At 41.3% G+C, this 20,424-nt stretch overlaps 1 protein-coding gene across 1 annotated transcript in view; it reads right to left on the bottom strand.

The window, feature by feature from the left end:
- Nucleotides 1-2,147: 2,147 nt before the first annotated feature.
- The window catches only part of acoxl (acyl-CoA oxidase-like), a 53,468-nt gene continuing 35,191 nt past the window's right edge, over nucleotides 2,148-20,424 (bottom strand). The window contains exons 17-19 of the mRNA XM_080741005.1: nucleotides 18,183-18,253; nucleotides 9,762-9,863; nucleotides 2,148-3,249 (exon numbers count right to left, since the gene is read on the bottom strand). Of these exons, the coding sequence (XP_080597131.1) occupies nucleotides 3,058-3,249; nucleotides 9,762-9,863; nucleotides 18,183-18,253 (365 nt within the window). The 3' untranslated portion in view covers nucleotides 2,148-3,057. The remainder of the gene's footprint in view (nucleotides 3,250-9,761; nucleotides 9,864-18,182; nucleotides 18,254-20,424) is intronic.

Below are 20,424 nucleotides of genomic sequence, written 5' to 3'. Positions count from 1 at the left end.
CAGACATTTTCTTGCAGGATCAACACTTTTTCTTCTAGATTCTAGATAGAACACTTAAAGGTCAAAACCATGCAACGTATCATTTCTGCCTTTATTTTGAAACCCAAGAAACGGAAGTAAAATGCTGCATCGTCTGACATGACACGAATGTGGAGCTCTCCCTCCTCCTGTTGCTGCGTCTCTCTCCGTCTCTCACCCCCCCCCCCCCAATAATATGTAACTTTTTTGTTATGAATTTAGAGAAAAAAGGGACCCCAATTTAAACAAGCCCAAAAGCTTTCTTGTGTTTTTTATCATTTTAGTTGACCTTCAGTGAACTGTTCTGTACCTTTTCCTATGCAAACCTCTAATGAAGTATTCAATCAATCAGTCAGTCAATCAAACTACATTATACTAGTTTGTATAATGGAGAAACATCAGCATTTTACAAAAGGTGTTTTGCCCCCAAATTGGCCAATATCTTCAACTGTGTAATAGCCTAGTTACTGAAATGTAATGTACACACACCGCCAGGTGAGTTGTCCTATTCCTCCAAACCAACACTCCCTGCTTCTGACAGGGGCCGCCCCAGTATGTAGGAATATGTGAAATGACAATTATCACCCTCACTGCAACTGTAGTTGTACTTTAACTTTATTATCTCCTTTTAATTTGTGTGCTTTTGTTTTTTTTCCCCTCCTTCATTTGTGTAGTTAGTGTGGTTGCTATAGACTATAGACAACACACCATTTTAGTCGGTCTGATAATCCTTTTGCCAGCAAAGTGAACCTTTTTGAGTGATGTTATTGTAAGGCTGAATATCACATTGTAATGTCCAGAATATTATGTCCAATTAGACACGATTGGCCATGCTTCTTGACATCACATCACAATATAGTTGTTAATCACACTACGTAATATAAATACAAGACAGAATTCAAGAAGGGAACTTTCTATAAAACCCTTTGATTACAAGTGTGCAAATCGAGACTATGATGTACTTGGACCTCCTCAGAAGCGCTCTCGAGGCACATAAATGTTTGCATCTTCGGTGAAGACCCTTCCGATTTTCCTCTGGATTCCTTGTGACTAGCGTCATTGCAACCTCACTTGCAATTTCCCAGAATTGCACCTTTCTAGTTTCCTTTGCTTTAGGTCAGTGGTTCTCTATGTGGTTTAGTTGCAACCATAGGTCGCAGTTTACTATCAGAACCATCACAGCCTGACCGTATCCGACCGGACGGGTAACACCTGACAAGGTGGTTCCCCTGACACATCACTGTGACATCATAGTGATGTCAGATACTCAGAGCAGGGATCACCAAAATATGGGCATAAACAGGTGACATCACAGTGATGTCAGATACTCAGATCAGGGAACTCCATATATGGGCATAAAAGAGATTCTGTTAGGGATCCCCATATATGGGCATTGTATCCCAGATGATAACCTGTTAGGAAAACCACACTAACAGAATCCATATATGGCCAAGACAGATGGCGCGACCTCGCGAGTTTCGCCCTTAGGTGTCTTACTGGTACAACAAATTCTATCCATCTACACAGTATAACCCTATAAACATCAGTGCCTGGGATCCTCCAATGGTCTGAAAATAGCCTGATATATTCTCATTTGTTCCCAAAATACTAAACACAAACAGCCAAAAACATGAAATTGGGTCATTCATGTTATTGAATTACCATTTCTCCTTTACAATCAGTTGTCAAGCCTGTCAGATGCTGGTGCCTACCTGTACATTTTGTGTGTACTGTATGTGTGTGTGTGTGTGTGTGTGTGTGTGTGTGTGTGTGTGTGTGTGTGTCCTGAAGTATCTTGACTGCTTGGGGGGGGGGGGGGGGGGGAGAAATCTAAGGAGTTCAGAGGCCACAAAACATTTAAGTCAATAAGAAAAAGAAAAGAAGTAAAGCCTGTCTACAGTGCACCTATACCATTTTTTTTGTCTCTCCACTCCTGAGATATGACCGATTGTCATTTTGACCTTTGCAATCCAAATGCAAGGATCTTTCCACAGCAGCCCACTCATCATCCCCACATCATCATGAACATAAACCCATCTGTTATACAGCCAAAAGTTAATAATATCTATTGCTAGCAGAGGGTTAACAGCATACTGTACTATAACTGTTTTATTAATCTCCAGAGCAGGTAGTGGGCACAACAACTGACATTTATTTTATAACCTATGGCAACAGTATAAAAGGTGACAAAAATCTTGTCATGGCAAGAACAGAAGGCATTTTAGATCAGTGAAGAGTCCTTTGAAACTGACTTCCAGCAAATGAAAACTTCAACGACATCACCCATGTATGGCCAAATATTGAATATTAATTTGATGATGAAATATTATAATTGTATTCATAAATCAAACAATGTACAATAGTAATGTAATGTGTGTTTAAAATATAACAAAAGTGAATCTTTAAAAATGTCAAGACATACTTTGCTAAACAAATACATGGAATTCAGACTCCTGTATGTTGAAGTTCTGTCTCAAATGGTATTTAGAAATAATCTGAGGCACCAGTGCACGTGTGGAAGTATGGGTGGCTTAAAAAAGAGGGAGACAAATCCCTACATTTAACTCTCCATAAGCGTTCCATTTTGGCACTCATTTCCAGATTTTGCTGTACAATCCTGGCAGTAACGGTTCTGTGCTCTCGCCATTGAGCAGCACAGTGAATGGCACTTTAAAAATACTTAATGACAATATTCATTTTTATATCGTTAGTGTCACTATAATATAGAGACAATATTATTGAGGTTAGGTTTACTTGAAGGGTGGATGAAATGTAATTTTATTTAGACACCCCATCTTTGGACCCACATGTGCACCATTCTGGTATGAAATTCAATCACATCCGACCAGATAGGTCTCTCCAATGCTGTATGTTTCCCATTTCTGTCCCAATAAAAAAAAACTAATAAAATACAGTGGTGGACAACAACAACAACAACATAGTAAGATATACTCTTTGCTGAGTGTGATTCAATATCTTTGAATGAACATGATACCCAACACATAATTGGTCCGTTCATTACATGAAATCATAAAAACCTCATAGTTTTGCAGCATGATGCAGACGTAGGGAGGAGGACAAGTGGGTGTGGTCTGGAAGAGAGTAGAAGGCCCACTCAGCCCTGGGATTGGCTATTCCAGCGATAGGAGCCTGGATGCAGCAGGAAGGCACGTTGAAATCCGACACCACCTTCAGAGCTTCATCCTTCACTGATCTGCACAACTCCAGTAGCTGTAAGGCAGAGCATAGATATAAATACATTGTCCATTGGGGTAGGAAGTCAATGCCACTACCATATTTGCTGGGTCAGTTTGTTTTATAACCACTGCTGTTATTATCTAAGATAAGGTGTTTTTGTATGAAAACCCAATTTTTTTTATTCAACGCGTTTTCTGTATCATACCACTGCTTGAAAATACCCTATCAACCATATGACTAAAGTGATCACTTTTGATTGATTGATTGACTACTTTATTAGCAGTTCGCAAAAAGATTTAGAACAGATCAGATACAAGGTCTACTAATAGGCTTTAAACCCAAGAAAGCACTATGGCTTGTTTACATTGGGGTCCTTAGTACTCAATTAATTCAGAAAATAACATCCACAGACACATGCCCTTGAATGCTCTCTTACACACACATGAAACAAGCATACCTGTACTACACACACAAGCACATTCTCACTCTCATACACATAGAGGCACACACCACGCAAATATACATACAGTATACAACATAATACAGTATATAGCACTGTAACATACTGTATAGAGACATGCAAAAACAGACAGAAACTCAGGCAAAGCCACACAAAGGAGTGAGAGCAAATCAATACCACTGCATGTGATCGATAATGATCAATAGCTGTGAGAATAAGTGAAAACGTGTGAGATTGGTATATACTGTATTAATTGCTGAGCCAGATCAACGTTTGACCAACAAAATGTCTAACCTAAATTAGTGGGAATAGCATTGTTTTCTTGCACATTCCCCATAACTGCTAAATATACAGTATTTCTTAACTGCCTTATGTGTATCTTATCTAATATATTTATTTGTACTCAATAATAATAATCCATTATAATAATTATTATTATTATATTGTATTGTTGTGTTAGCTTCTCTCCTTATTTTATCACCCTAAGGCGATGCCCGTTGGGAATAATGCCCATTAGGAGCGATGCCCGTTGGGAACCCATGCCCCTCAAATTATGCAGTACCCGTTCCTCCATTTCATGTTGTATATCTCTACTCATTACATCAGTAAGGTGAGTAACCACATGACCCTTAATGTCTGTATTGTGGGCATGACAGAACAAGCAAACACTTGGCGAACAGTTGCCAAAAATAGCATATCTACAAGCTTACAATGTGTCACGTTGTGACAGCTGTCAATCGTCTATTTTCGACAAAGAGATGTGTAGAGGGGAAAAAAGAAGGGAACCAGATATAGACCCCCAAGTCAACTGAAGTATACATGGTTTCAGTGGATCAGTAAGGTGGGCATTCATTAAGATGCTAGAATGGGGCTACAGTGAACAACAGTTTGTCTCTCATTGACACCTCAATGCTACCTTAATTACAGATTATTGACATAGCCATTAAAAGAAAACCAATGAGTTGTACAGACAGATGACTCAGGCTGCACAAGCCCATCATTGTTTATTTTGGACAGAGTGTGAACACACATTTTGATGTACAAACATGACATAATGTATGACAATTTTAACAAGTGAATTGGCCTTCTGTGTGGATCGTCACCCTGACATTTAACACAAGGTATTTGCAATGTTACAAACTGTCTGTTGCTACAGGTATATGTAAATTTAATGATAACACACTTATTTAAAATGTAGGCAGATGTTACTGGACCAAAATATATATTTTGGTCCAGATATTAGATTAATATTCAAATTATCGAATTATGCAAAAGTCCTTGACGTCTTGTTTTTTTGGGGTCCCACTACTGCCACCTCCTGGTCAAGTGGCCATCAAGGAGAATTCGATGACCCCAAAACAATTTATAGACTATATGATATAAATGTATTAAACTTAAAATAGGCTGATACTAATTGGGAAAGATGCCTGTTGAGAATGATGCCCGTTGGTAATGCATGACCCTAAGGTTGTGCCGTGGCCGTTTTTGTCAGAGTACTTAGTGCAGTCACATCATAATACTTGGAGGCGAGTCTGACGTCAGTACTATAACGACATATTGATGTGTCCAGTTGGCTCAGCCAGTTGACCATGCTTCCCTGCTTCCCACACTTCACATCATCATGAGCTCATCCAGCTAAGCCAATCTCTATCATCTCTCTCTTCAGAGTGCTGTTCAATAAAACAATTCCTTTATTTGTATTTTTCTCCTAGATTTCCTTAGATTAGTTTTAGGCTTTTCTCTCTAAATTGATAGTTTTTAAGTGAAGATGGACAGGAAAGAGGGAGAGAGAGACTGGGAGAGACACAACGCAAAGGTCGTCGGGAACAGGACTCGAACCCACGACACGCTGTCAGGCTATCAGAGCCTAAGTTCCCGTTTTTAAATACTATTGGTTATATGCTTTACTGTACATCAAATAGCTAAATAAATCAGCTATTTCTGCTGTAGGTTTCCCTATTTTCCCCTGTTATTGACCTATTATGACATGCCCAGAATAGGGACACTAGGTTTTACGAGGTTAACATGCCACTACTGGCCTGGAATTAAATCCCACCATACCTTCCGCTCCTGTGCCTCATCTCCCCCTCAGGATGACTTTTTTTTGCCTTTTTTTCTTTTTCAATAAAGCAAAAACAACAAATAATACAAAAGCTGAGAGACTGGTATGGCCATCGTTTTCTAAAGAAAGGGATTTAAATAATGAAGAGCGTGTAACTGTGTGTCTCTTTCTGTATGGGTGTTCTGTTCAGTATGTGTTTGAGTGCGACTATTACCCTTATTGACAACAGCTCATTGACTGTTAATGAAGATCTTTCCAGTTCCCATGCAGTGAACTGTGACCCCTTCCCACAGGGCTGTAGGACAATACTGACCACCTGGGCCAATAATGTGTATGTGTGTGTCGGAGTGTGTGTGTGTGTGTGTGTGTGTTTGTGGTTCCATGGATGCCTAAGGATCAATATTTTAACGGGGTAGTTGTGTGTGTGTGTGTGTGTGTGTGTGTGTGTGTGTGTGTGTGTGTAATTGTGTGTGATACACACCATATTATTGACTAGTTGTAATGTGAGAGGTCAGAACACAATGGCACTGTGACTCTGAAGACCTAGCATGATGCTGAGAAAGGTCACAGCTACGTGTCACGCATGTACAAACAGGTACGCACACACTTGCACGCACACAAGCGCGCGTGCACACACACACACGTGCACACACACGTGCACACACACGTGCACACACACGTGCACACACACGTGCACACACACACACACACACACACACACACACACACACACACACACACACACACACACACACACACTTACTTCGTGGTAAAGTGGAGGGTATTCTTTTTATTCTTCTGTCAATCATGCCACCACCAATTAGTCTTCAACTACTTTGTCAGTCGTTGCTTGATTGATATGTCTTATCTAGTGTTTATCTATTCAGTCAGCAACTTTATGGTGGTGGTCTGACTACTACGTAATGTAATGTCAGGCCATCTTCTGACTGGCACCCCAGTCAATTCTCTACACAGCCATACTGTATCTCCAGTAAGCATCTAGACAATAAGTAATCCTGTGAATCATACAACCAAGCAGTCAAGTCAGGCAGGCAAACAGGCATCCAGACAGTTACATACAGGACCCAGACTATTTGCATGAACTGTTCACATTGGAACCTGAGCTGAGATAAGCAAAGCAAGGCTGCTGCTATCATCTTTCCTGGGACTTGTTTTTCACTAGCTTTATACCTAATCACTCTAAACAGGATGGGAAAGTGACACCGGCTACAATACCAGTCAAAAGCTAGTTATAGTCTTGGGCTTCGTATGAGAATCAATCCCAGTTTATCAGCTTATTTGGTTGGTGACCAAGAACTGGTTGATTAATTCAGTAATCTATGATTCTTTCCTGTATGCATAGCAGGCAGAAAGTGAAACAACAGACTTTTGCAACCCAATTTAGTTTTGTATAAAAAAGTGTGGATCCACTGATATTTTCAACAGCTCCCAATGTGTTAACTTTTATTTTAGGCCATGGATTCAGTCCAAGATTTCAGTACTTTATGCATGAGGCAATCTGGAGCAACCGTCCAGTCCACTGCATTTATATATATATAAAAAAACTGCTGCCTCTAGCACTTTGGAAATTGCAGTTAATGGTGTCATTTCATTAGGCAGCAAATCATTTAGGTAAATAAATGGTTGTATGAGTCCCAAAATCAATTCCCTCCTCCATACAGTATCAGCTTGTCATGAACTTTGTAAAATAATATTTTACCACAGTATAGTTATTGTAATATATCTATAGATCCACGATTTGAATGGGAATGCCCATTGTCCTTACTCTACCAATGTGGTTGATATTATCAGCGCCAAAGCACGCAGATTATTTTCCCACCAACAGTATCCTGATAGGATACACGTTTCAGCAGCTAGTTGACTAGTTGACTACTGATTCTCAACCTGAGGTCTGGGGATACCCAGGGGTCCCCAGCAGAAATTAGTTAATATAGCATCACAATCACTTTAACCACTATTTTACAGTTAGGCCATTCAAGAAAAAGAAAAAAAAGTGAACAATTTGGAATCATTTTAAAAACACAAATCTTCTCTCCCGGGGTCTCTATGGTAACCATGTTGTGGTCCTTTATGGGATAACATGCCAACATTATGCTTATGACAGCCTAGTCTGCTGAAGCAATGCTAGCACAGCAATGCTAATCATCTGCTGCTGCGTGACAACAAGTGTCTTTGCATGTGTATGTGTGTGTGTGCATAGAGAGGGGTTCGGGACAGAATGTGTGTGTGTGTGTGTGTGTGTGCCTGTGTGTGTGTGTGTGTGCGTGCGTGCATGGGTGTGTGCGTGTATGTGTGTGGTGTGTTCGCACATGGCTGCACACCTAGGAGTGTTTATGTGTGTGCCACTGCTATTTGATCACACTTACGTGAGAACAACTGTGCTAGCAGACCGCTGTAACAAGGAGGGTAAACAAAACACACATGCACACACAGGGTACTCAGTCAACAGAACTTATGCTCTTTCACGCATGTGTACCAAACAGAAATAGACTGAACTGGGCTGTGTGTGAGAGAGAGATGCAGAGGCAAGAAAAAGAAGACAATATGGACTCAAAGAGGACAGAGGACAATAAGACAGCAAGTTACAAGATAGAGATACTGCTGAAAATATAATGTACAAGAAAAGTTTCAAAGAATTATACACATGAATCAATATATAAAAGCATAGAACTAAAAGTACAAAATCAATTACTGAAGCCACAAATTGTGCCCTGCTGCCATGACCACAGAGCGACACTTTAAGTTGATTTGTGTGGCTCCCGTTTCACGCTTAAGGTCTTAATTTATGAGGTTTATGATGATGCTGAAGATATCAGAATAGAGTATGCAAATGCCCTCTGCTGCAGCTTCCTGGGCAGCGAGGAAGATGTGGTTCCTGGTTTCATGCTAGGATTAGAAGAGAGAGACAGAACACAACCTCCAGGATGTAGTTTAGCACGGTCTGGGAGGCACTTTCACAACCAACTTTGGTGATATGAAGTTAAATGGGTCTCTCATCAGTCACTAAAAGTCAATCGGCCTGGCTTGTCATTGTTTACAAGTTGTATTAGACAAAATGCTGTTCAGTATGTTCCTGCTTTTTCTTTGATTTGGTTATTCCTCTATTCTTTCTGCAAGACATGTTATGATGTTGCAGGACACGAAGACAACTATCCTTGTAGCTACAAGCCAACGCTAACTATGCTAAACAACACTGTGTTTTTTTTCTATGTACATTAAGATTAATATCCCCGTTATGTACAATATGAGCGATCGTTGGTCGCTTTGAGACGAGGAGTGCATGCTGAAATTAACCAAAACAAACTCCTCCATTCGGTTAAATTCTTCTTCAGCCGGAAAAAACGATCATAGCGCCCCATTCACACAGTGAGTAGTGGTGCCTGGGAGGAGCTACACGGCTGGGAACACTCTGAGCCACTACACCTATAGTGTGCTGCAGAACAGGGCAGCGTGAACACGCACCCACATGCGCGCGCATGATCATCACCATTAGAAAACATTGTAAAATCACCAGAAAACGCTGGCACTGAATAGCTATGATTATCTAAAAAATAGAGGGCACCTAATGTGTTAATAACAAGAACCGATGACATTGACCCATAGGCTTCTCATGTTACATTCCTATTGTAGGTTTCAGGTGCTTAGGAATATGAACACAAATTGTCCTTGTCCTTGTGTGTGCGAATGCAAAATATTGTCCAATTCTGGGGGAAATCCTAAATTCCTCAAGGCTTAATGAGATTTTGAAAACATTGTTTGCCATTAGAGAGGATCTATTAACATTTCTTTAAAAAATAGCCTCTCTCTATACAAGCTCACAATGCGTTGCATCCATCGCGATGGGTTGTGAGCTTGTAACCACAAGCAAGTGTCTCGAGACTTGAGGCAGTGATATGAGACAACAAGTGTGTGTGTGTGTGTGTGTGTGTGTGTGTGTGTGTGTGTGTGTGTGTGTGTGTGTGTGTGTGTGTGTGTGTGTGTGTGTGTGTGTGTGTGTGTTACCTGTGTGCGTATAGCTCGGCTGGTACCAGGGGTTAGATAGTTGTGTTCCAGATACCAGGCCCGTTCCTGGTACACCAGACTGGTCCCATGGAGCAGGCAGAACTGGACACAAGACACCACACACACTTAGTTAAACACAATAAAGATCTTCAAAACCAGCGACTATAACAGTGGCATGACAGGGATGCTAGGTTGAAAATAATCTCTCAAGATAGATTCAGAGCTCCGCAGCTGAATCTGTCTGCAACTCCCATTACTACGTGGTGTTTTCGAAAAAAAATACACATGAATACAATAAAGCAGAAAAATAAAAATAAAAACATAAAACATTGAAGAACAATTTCAGAACAGTGTGGACGTCAATAGCATCAAAGGGATTTAAAAATTCAGCTAAAAGCAAGATTAAAGAAATATGTCTTGGGTATGCACAGGAATTGTCTTAAGGGCCAGGTCGTGACAAATTGGGAAAAGGAGTGTGTTTGCGCCTGTAGGTCACAGATTAGTATGTAAACGGTCACAGCTTGTGTGTATGTGTGTATCTCTGTCTGTCACGCCTGACACTGTGGTTCTATGGGTTTGTCGCTCTGACATCATGCTCTGATGTCACTGTGATGTCAGGGAACCACTCTTAACAGAATGGGTTTGCCGCTCTGACATCACGCTCTGTCTTCACTTTCATTTCACACTCACAGAATCCTTTCATGCCCATATATGGAGTTCCCTGATGTCATCAATATTAAGGCCATATCAAACAGGACTTCATATGGGAATGAAGTCCCATGAAGACCCCTAGAACCCATATATGGAGATCCATGTACTGTATATGGAGATATGCTGTGAGAGAGAGCCCAAACGTGCTTAATCAGTTATTTGTTATGTGAAAGTCTATGACGTCTATCTGACATCATACCCTTTTATGCCCATACATGGAGATCCCTGTCTGTAGAACCAGCCACACATATATGGGCTGTCTTGGCCAACTGTCTTAGCCATATATGGATTCTGTTAGTGTGGTATGTGGCCTCCATATATGGGTAACTGGTCCGATATACATCACTGGCCAGATGGCCAAGAATTGGCGCGTCCCCCTGAGGCGTCTTACTAGTAAATATACCACTGTCTAGCTGCACCTACAGAATGATAGTGAGCAGGGACAGTATCTGGTGGTGACTGAGTTAAAACAACAACTTCATGTTTGTCTCCACTTTGGGGTGAACAGAGGAAATGGAAAAATAGACATGCCTGCTTTATTACAGTAGATGGCCTCTTCACAGTGTGTGTGTGTGTGTGTGTGTGTGTGTGTGTGTGTGTGTGTGTGTGTGTGTGTGTGTGTGTGTGTGTGTGTGTGTGTGTGTGTGTGTGTGTGTGTGTGCATTTATGAGACCGTTAACCGCCACATGAGATCAAAGAAAGGAGTGGAAAATAAATACAAAAACATGCCAACACAGAGCAATGACACCTTTGTGGCAATAACATCAACTACAGACGCATTGATTGCAATGTGATGTGCATGCTTTTGCAGTAGCATACATTTTTCCCCTCTGTGCCATTTGCGTGTCCAAAACATTTTTATACACGAGTGGTTCAGTGTGTGTGTGTGGTGTGTTTCCACCCGCCTGAGGCCCTGCTGTGATGTTTAAGTAACCTGCTAGTTGGACGGTACACACAGTGGTCTACATCAGGGGTTTTCAAATGGGTGACGGGGCACCCTGGGGTGCCGTGACGGCAGTCCACGGGTGCCACGAGATAATTTGATAATATTTGGAATTTATTTGGACACTTGAATAAATATTTAGTATCATTTTAAACTTGAAGTACAAAGTTATTTCCAGTCAGTTCTAACCAAAATGGCTATTATCGCAACGTTTTCCTCGCAACATAATCACTAAAATATTGTCACTGTCGGGCAGAAACCTTCTATCTCCAAGTTTTAAAATGTGTACGTCTTTTGGTAAAGCAAAGCCCTGCTTCATCATACAAGACTGTCGCACAAAACTAGTGAAAACAGCCGATCTACAAGCACACAACGCCTCGCAATGCGAGGCGTTGTGTGCTTGTAGATCAGCTGTTTTCACTAGTATTCACAACGGTTTTGGACATACAAGGTTCCCCCCCGACAACGACGATATGCTATAAATATAACGTGCTGGAAGTGACAATTATAACATAGGGGTGCCTCGGATTAAAAAAATATTTATGGGGTGCCCTGAGACAAAAAAGGGAACCCCCGGTCTACATCATAGGCATTTAAAGTGATATTACACTGATTGTCTATCTATCTATCACACACACACACACACACACACACACACACACACACACACACACACACACACACACACACACACACACACACACACACACACACACACACACACACACACACACACACACACACACACACACACACACACACACACACACACACACACACACACACACACGCGCGCACACACACACGCGCGCTCGCGCTCCTGCCCTGCTCTCCGGGTCTTCCTCCTTCTATGCAAACTGAGCCTGTGAAAATATTATTGGTGAACAGCAGCAGATCCTCATTAGAGGGACAATCAATCATCAGACAACCATCCACTCTGGTATACTGCTCACAATTATGACCTATTTTATAGTTGTTCATTACTGGAGGAAAGGGGAGATTCCTGCACTTTCTAAAGATGACTACATTATAGTTATCAGTAACCTACATACAGTACCTCAACTGACAATTTACCATCGAACTAGTCAGACGCCTCGGGCGCCCTAAAGCGCGAGGTCGAGCCATGTCTTGGCCATCTAGCCAGTGATGTATTTCGGACCAGTTACCCATATATGGAGACCCCTGTTACCCATATATGGAGATCCATGTACTGTACTGTATATGGCAGGGGTTCCCAAACCTTTTTGTCTCAGGGCACCCCATAAATATCTTTTTAATCCCAGGCACCCCTACATTATAATTTTCACTCCCAGCACCTTATATTTATAGCATATCGTCATTGTCCAAAACCGTACGTTTTGTATTTATCATCTATAAAATGTACTAAACTAGTGAAAACAGCAGATCTACAAGCACACAACGCCTCGCAACTGTTTTGTGTGACAGTCTTGTATGATGAAGCAGGGCCTTGCTTTACCAAAAGACGTACACATTTGAAACTTGGAGATACGAGGTTTCTGCTCGACAGTGGCGATATTTTAGTGATTATGTTGCGAGGAAAACGTTGAGATAATAGCCATTTTGGTTAGAACTGACTGAAAATAACTTTGTACTATCAAATGATCTCGCGGCACCCCTCGACTGCTGTCACGGCACCCCAGGGTGCCCCGTCACCCACTTTGAAAACCACTGGCCTACATACAGTACCTCAACTGACAATATACCATCGAACTAGTAAGACGCCTCGGGCGACAAACGACTTCGCCCTAAAGTGCGAGGTCGAGCCATGTCTTGACCATCTAGCCAGTGATGTATATCGGACCAGTTACCCATATATGGAGACCCCTGTTACCCATAAATGGAGATCCATCTACTGTACTGTATATGGAGATATGCTGCGAGAGCCCAAACATGCTTACTCAGTTATTCGTTATGTGAAAGTCCTATGACATCCCTCTCTGTAGAACTAGCCATATTCTGATAGAAATCATTGCTATATAGAATTCAGTTATCAGAAAATGCATTTTCAGGTTGGGATACCAATTCTATGCAATCAGGAGAGAGAACTCACACAGAATACAGATGAAATTGGAAGTGATAACAAAGAAGTCTGGATCACTACAAAAGTGAATCTGATATACAGTATGGGCACTCTCTCCTGATTGGCTGAAATTAATTGGCAGCCCACCTGAAAATGAAAGTTCTGTTTATCAAAGATTAGTATTAGAATAGAATATAGTGCTTTAAAACTATTAGTCTTAACCTAAAAATATCATTTTAACTACCTTTTTGTTTTAGATACTTTGGGGGGCTTTACTGGCTTTATTTGTCTGAACAATGTAGCCACTTTTCCTCAGCGTTTTGCCATAGCAATGTGTTTTCCTCAGCGTTTTGCCATAGCAATATGTGTGTGTGCGTAGCCATATTACATCATATTACAAAATCCTAGACCTATCTGTAGCCACTTTTCCTCAACGTTTTGCCATAGCAATGTGTTTTCCTCAGCGTTTTGCCATAGCAATATTACATCATATTACATCACCAATTATCTGTAACCACTATCTGTAGCCACTTTTCCTCAGCGTTTTGCCATAGCAATGTGTTTCCCTCAGCGTTTTGCCATAGCAATATGTGTGTGTGTAGCCATATTACATCACCAATTACATCCTAGACTTATATCCTAGTCTTTTTCCTCAGCGTTTAGCTTCACATTGGGTGTGATTTTTTCTTTGATTACTAATTCTTTGCATTTGATGTATTGATGTTGATGTATTGGTGTATTACCTTGCTTATGGTAAATCGCTTTGGATTAAGAGCGTCTGCTAAATGCCTAAATTATAAATTGTGGTCTGGTATTAGCCAGCCAAGGAATCACATTGGTCAGAGGTTAACTGCCAGATTCAGACATACAGTAATGACACCTACAGTATATTACACCATGATCTGCCTTGTCTGTATTGTACCTAAAGTAGCCTTCATTGTATTGCTCTATTTTCATACTGAAACCTAATATGAAACTCATATCTCATCATCTTTTCTCGCTTCCCAAGTCTGTCATTTTGTGTGGCAGAAACAAATATCCATCTCACCCTTTCTAACATCCTACACACACACACACACACACACACACACAAGCACACACACAAACACAAAAACACACTCCATGGTCTGCGGTGCCCTAGGGAGAAAAGTGGATGAATTGCGTCAATTGTTAATTTATGTTAATTTATGAACTATTCATTTTCACTCACGAGCAGTGGTAGGTGTGTGTGTATGTGTGTGTGTGTGTGTGTGTGTGTGTGTGTGTGTGTGTGTGTGTGTGTGTGTGTGTGTGTGTGTGTATAATCGATCGCCTAGGGCCCTGGTGTATTTAGGGGGCCCCTACAGTATGTGTTTAAAATATACAATATTCAAACATAAATTAGACTCGGGGGTCCATGGCCTAATCTATACCAAACTTGGGGTCCTTGAAATGAAGTTTGAGAACCACTAGTAAATCTGAACACAGAAAACTGAAAAAAGTCCAACATTTGTGTATTGTTTCAGAGGAAGGCTGCAGGTAGTTAGATGAAAGCAATAGAGTTACCGGTGTTTCCCCTCCAAGTTGTTTTCCATCCCACCTATCACATAGAGAGCACCAAGTGCATGACGCTGATGGAACTGATGGAAGATATTGCATTTTGATGCATTTGTCTGTTGCATGCAGTGTAACAACCGACCTGACCTGAGTCGGGATCGAACCTTCGATCCACAGCTCACTAGTCCGGCCAACAAACCCCAGCGCCAAGAATACGAGCTCCCTTAGTGGAGGAAGTTATGCGTGTTGTTTTGTTTTGTATTTGTTACCGATACTTTACAAGTTTAAAGGACCTACACCATGAATTTTCACTTTTTCTATTTTAAAACCTTTTTTTGGGGTCCCACTGGCACCTTCTATCCTCACAAAGTCCTATTTCTGTACATTGTGTCTTTCTCTGGTTTTGGGAAGACAGAGATGAAAAGCTTTCCACAGGTTCTCAGAACAGTGCTGTTCTGAGAGTTGATCCGTGTGACGTCACACGGATTCCCGTTTTTTTTTCAGTCAAAAAAAAAATGTTTTCAAAAAAATGTTCAAAACTTAAAAAAAAAAAAAAATGCAATGCAGAGTCAAAAAAAAATTTTTTTTCAAAAAGATTTTTTTTTTCAAAACATTTTTTTTTTCAAAAAACTTTTTTTTTTCCAAAAACTTTTTTTTTCAAAAACTTTTTTTTTCAAAAACTTTTTTTTTCACTTCAAAAACTTTTTTTTTTCAAAAAACTTTTTTTTCAAAAAACTTTTTTTTTCAAAAACTTTTTTTTTTTCAAAAAACTTTTTTTTTCAAAAAACTTTTTTTTTTTCAAAAAACTTCTTTTTTTTCTGGAAAAACCCCACTAGATGCGCCCCTGAGCAAACAGAGGCCGTTTTGGTATTGCAGCTGGAGAGCCTCATTATAGTAGAGCTAGAACAAACAAAAAGAATGGTCAGAGTGTTTTTTGAGGGTTAAAACCTATCTAAGACTCAATTTTGAGCATATATTTATACAAAAAATATAGTTTTAAAAGCATGGTGTAGGCCCTTTAACAAGTAAAATGACTTGATTAAAAGGTACAGATTGAAGACCAATACCCACATCTGCCATGATCTTGCAAATCGGTGTGAAGAACTGCTGGGGAGGGATGATAAGAAAGGGGACTATGGCAGGGGTTGACATTAAAGTTATACCATGTAACTTTTTTTATAAAATAAATCTTAAAATTGTCCTAACTGTTAAATCGCTAAAGTTTTAGAACCCCCACTCCGTTATTTTCAGCTTCTAAAGCCTTCTCTTTATATGTTGTCTACTTAACCGTGGATTTCCCGGCAAAATGACGTCATCTGCATCATCTGTATACGTTGTGTATACGTTGGCCAATCATATCGCGGATCATAAACACATTGTACACTACCGGCCAATCACAGGCGTATCTGCAGTATCTTCAGGAAATAGCTTGCTTCAACAGCTTTGTTTACACTGGTCTAGAAGTCTAGCATGTAACTCCCCAACCGCTGCTCGTAGAGGAACACGAGAGACCTCGATGGATGCGTCTCGGCGAGGCGAGGCGGACCCGGTGGTCTGAAGGACCGGTCCGCGGCGAAAAACGGACGAAAAAAGCAGACGCGACCGCGGTTTGCTATACTGCTACAGACCACTAGATGAGCAACTTACACAGTATAGCTTTAAGGTCTCAGAGGCACTTGCCCGTCGGACCGTCGACAAGTACAGGTCATGTTCTACTTGCCCAAAGGTCATGCCCACGAAAAGTAAATTGTCCATTATAAAATGATTGGTAAAAATTTCATTACCGTTCAATTTACTTTCTGGAGCTGATCGATAAAAAATGTCTATACCTACATAGAATATGACTATGGGGGGGGGGGGGGGGGGGGGGGCATCCCCAAGAGGGCATTTAGACATTTCAGGGGGCAGTTTTGTACATTGTTAATGTATGTATTTCAACTGTGTTACTTTTAACATACTGTACATAATGTGATGCATATTGCACTGTTGTGCTAAGATGTTGACCAACTGCTATCATTCGACCTGGGAGGTTTGTGTTTTGTACACCACAGCAAGGACAGATTACAGTATATGCATCGTTGTGTGTCTAAATATGTACATGTATGAATGGGGTGTGTGTGTGTGTGTGTGTGTGTGTGTGTGTGTGTGTGTGTGTGTGTGTGTGTGTGTGTGTGTGTGTGTGTGTGTGTGGTGTGGTGCGTGTGGTTTCCATAGGTGGGGCTGAGTCAGAACAAGAGTTTCCTATAGAAGCCTGTAAAGACAGAAGGCCAGTGGAACATCGGTTTCACAAACACACACACATAAACATGCACACACACACACACACACACACACACACACACACACACACACACACACACACACACACACACACACACACACACACACACACACACACACACACACACACACACACACACACACACACACACACACCTCTATTACACACAAACAAACCCTCATGCATGCACAAGCACATTACTAAGGAATGTATCCTAAAACAAACATACATAATCAGAGACAAAAACATTCAGACACATACTAAAAAGAAGACATAGATATTCAAATGACACACACACTGACTAGGGCATTCACGAATAGTGATTTTTAGTATTCGAATTATTCGACCTCAAAGTATTCGAATAGTCGAATATTCGACAGGACTGGCCAAACTGTCGAATATTCGACAGGACTGGCCAAACTGTCAAATATTAAGTAAGCAAGAGCAAACATTGTGAAAATAGCAGATCTACATGCTCACAACGCCTCGCAAGTGAGCATGTAGATCTGCTATTTCAACAATATTTATCTGCGAGTCACATTAAATGTAATACCTACAATTCCAAGTGCTTGTCAGGGTGGGGGTCCCCAGTTCAAATATGTTTATTTTGGGTGTCACAGGCTAAAAAGGTTTGAGAACCCCTGGTATAGAGCATTAACAAATTCATCCACCAGGGGCATTGACAAAATATATATATTCGACTTTGGTGAACAATGTCGAATAGTGACTTTGATATTCGAATATTCTAATATTTGGTGAATGCCCTAACACACACACACACACACGCACATGAGCATGCACATGAGCACGCACGCACGCACGCACGCACGCACGCACGCACGCACACACACGCGCACACACACACACACACACACACACACACACACACACACACACAGGTGGACACACCTTTGCTAACGAGGCACGGTCCTCTTCAACAGGACATTGCTGGACGGCAAGAGCAAACTGTTCCAGCGTTACTATGGAGACAGAATAAGACATACACAGGGGGTTAGGTAAACATCTTTATCATTACAAATGGTCAAAGGTCAACATCCATCACATGGAAAAGGACAGCATGCCACTGTAAAACCGTTTGTACTTTCTCAAGTCCATTAACATTATGCTTTCACCCGACCCATGTATTACACGTTCTACACTCACAAAGTAGAAATACCAAAATAAACACACACACACACACACACACACACACACACACACACACACACGCACTCTGTATTATACGGCAGGGGTTTTCAAAGTGGGTGATGGGGCACCCTGGGGTGCCACGACGGCAGTCCAGGGGTGCCGCGAGATAATTTGATAATATATGGAATTTATTTAGTATCATTTTAACTCACAATGCCTCGCGTTGCGAGGCGTTGTGAGCATGTAGATCTGCTATTTTCACAATATTTATCTGTGGAACCGAGTCACATTAAATGTAAAACCTACAATTCCAAATGCTTGTCAGGGTGGAGGTCCCCAGTTCAAATACCGGTATGTTTATTTTGGGGGTCACGGCCTAAAAAGCTTTGAGAAGCCCTTGTATAGAGCATTGATAAATTCATCCACCAGGGGCATTGACAACTCATTCTTGTGACTTCCCAGTGATGTTAATAGGTTTTTAATGTAATGAGTCCCGGGACCCAAGGAGGGTCTTTCGGATGAGTCCCAGGGATATTTTATGGGTCCCACAAAAATTCAACGCGTCATGTCATTTTTGACAAAGTGCAGCATTTAACTTGAATTGGTTATTATATGGTTATGTTCATGTTACGTAGAAATGTGTCTGAAAGAAATGAACCACAATTCCAAATCTTACAATTTTAATACTTCCAAATAGTCATGTGACGGTTTGATTTTTTTTAATACCGAACCGGTAATATCGGATGTTGACCACTTGGGGGCGCAGATAGAATATATATATATATACATCGATAATATATAGATCTTCTCAGTGAGATGTCTCCTGTTTGTACTGTTACTGCTTCTATGGAATGGGGGAAATGGTCTCTGCCGTGCTTGTGTTTGCTCTGCTGTACAGAGAACCAGTGGACTGGGTCAAAAGGGATTGCTTGTAGATCGGCTACTTTTGTTTTGAACGGTTGATCATAGAGGGACGTGCCGCCCCTCTATGGATGCGGGAGGGCAAGGCACAGGCGGCCGCGGTGGTCCGCTGCCCCGGCGGACCACCAAAGGGACGGCGCCGCCACGAAAACACTATAATCAATCAAACAGTTAGGCAGCCTAGGCTACATACATACTATCTCAGATAGCATACATGCTAGGCTAGCTTGCTTCCTCCGTGTTGTAGTTGAGCCAATAAAGGTTATTTGACCATGTTCACCACGACGTTAATCGTCGCTATTGTTGTAAAGACGCAATGAAGACCTGTGTGGCTTCTAACACGTTGTCCAATGTCCACCACATCTATAAACAATAGCGCGTGTATCCAGTTGTTATTGAATGAAGAGGATGAAGAGGACAGGGGGAGAGGAGGCGGGGTCGCTGTCTGAGCAGTGAGCACGTCACGTTTCTGCGCCGTGCCTTGCCATACACGTTCTGTGGGGGAACCCTTTTTGGTGTATCACCGAACACCCTGTGCCACTATGGTCAGAGAGCGGCCCGGTGCTACGCTAAAACTCAGGCACCCATTGAATTCTGTGACCATGCACGGACACACAAAATGGCGTTCAAAACACACTGTCGTTAGTTCTATCGTCTGTTTTAAGACTTTCTACGCGGATTTCATTTGTGTTAACATAGCGTAAAGTAGCATGCCTTCACCCATGAACAATGGTGGCGTCTGTGGACTTTTTAAAATATATATTTTTTCGCGACGTGGTAAATTATTTTCACGTGGACTCCAATGGAGGCGATGCGTCCGTGGGACCCCAGAACACTGACGTGAATGCGTCTCTAGGCAACGTGAATGCGTCAGAGACGCGGGACGCGCACGTAATGATGTCACTGACTTCCTATCTAGCCAAGCTTTATAAACTATATATTTTTTAAAGAGAAAACAATTTAAAAAATAATAATAAGCGAATATTCGACTTCGGTAAACAACGTCGAATAGTGACTTTGATATTCGAATATTTGGTGAATGCCCTAATGTGCAACTCTTCTATTGGTACATTTAAGAATC

Source organism: Nannobrachium achirus, assembly GCF_963921795.1.
Source record: "Nannobrachium achirus genome assembly, chromosome: 13".
NCBI classification, from domain to species: Eukaryota; Metazoa; Chordata; class Actinopteri; order Myctophiformes; family Myctophidae; genus Nannobrachium; species Nannobrachium achirus.
This window is presented reverse-complemented; position numbering and strand designations above follow the sequence as displayed.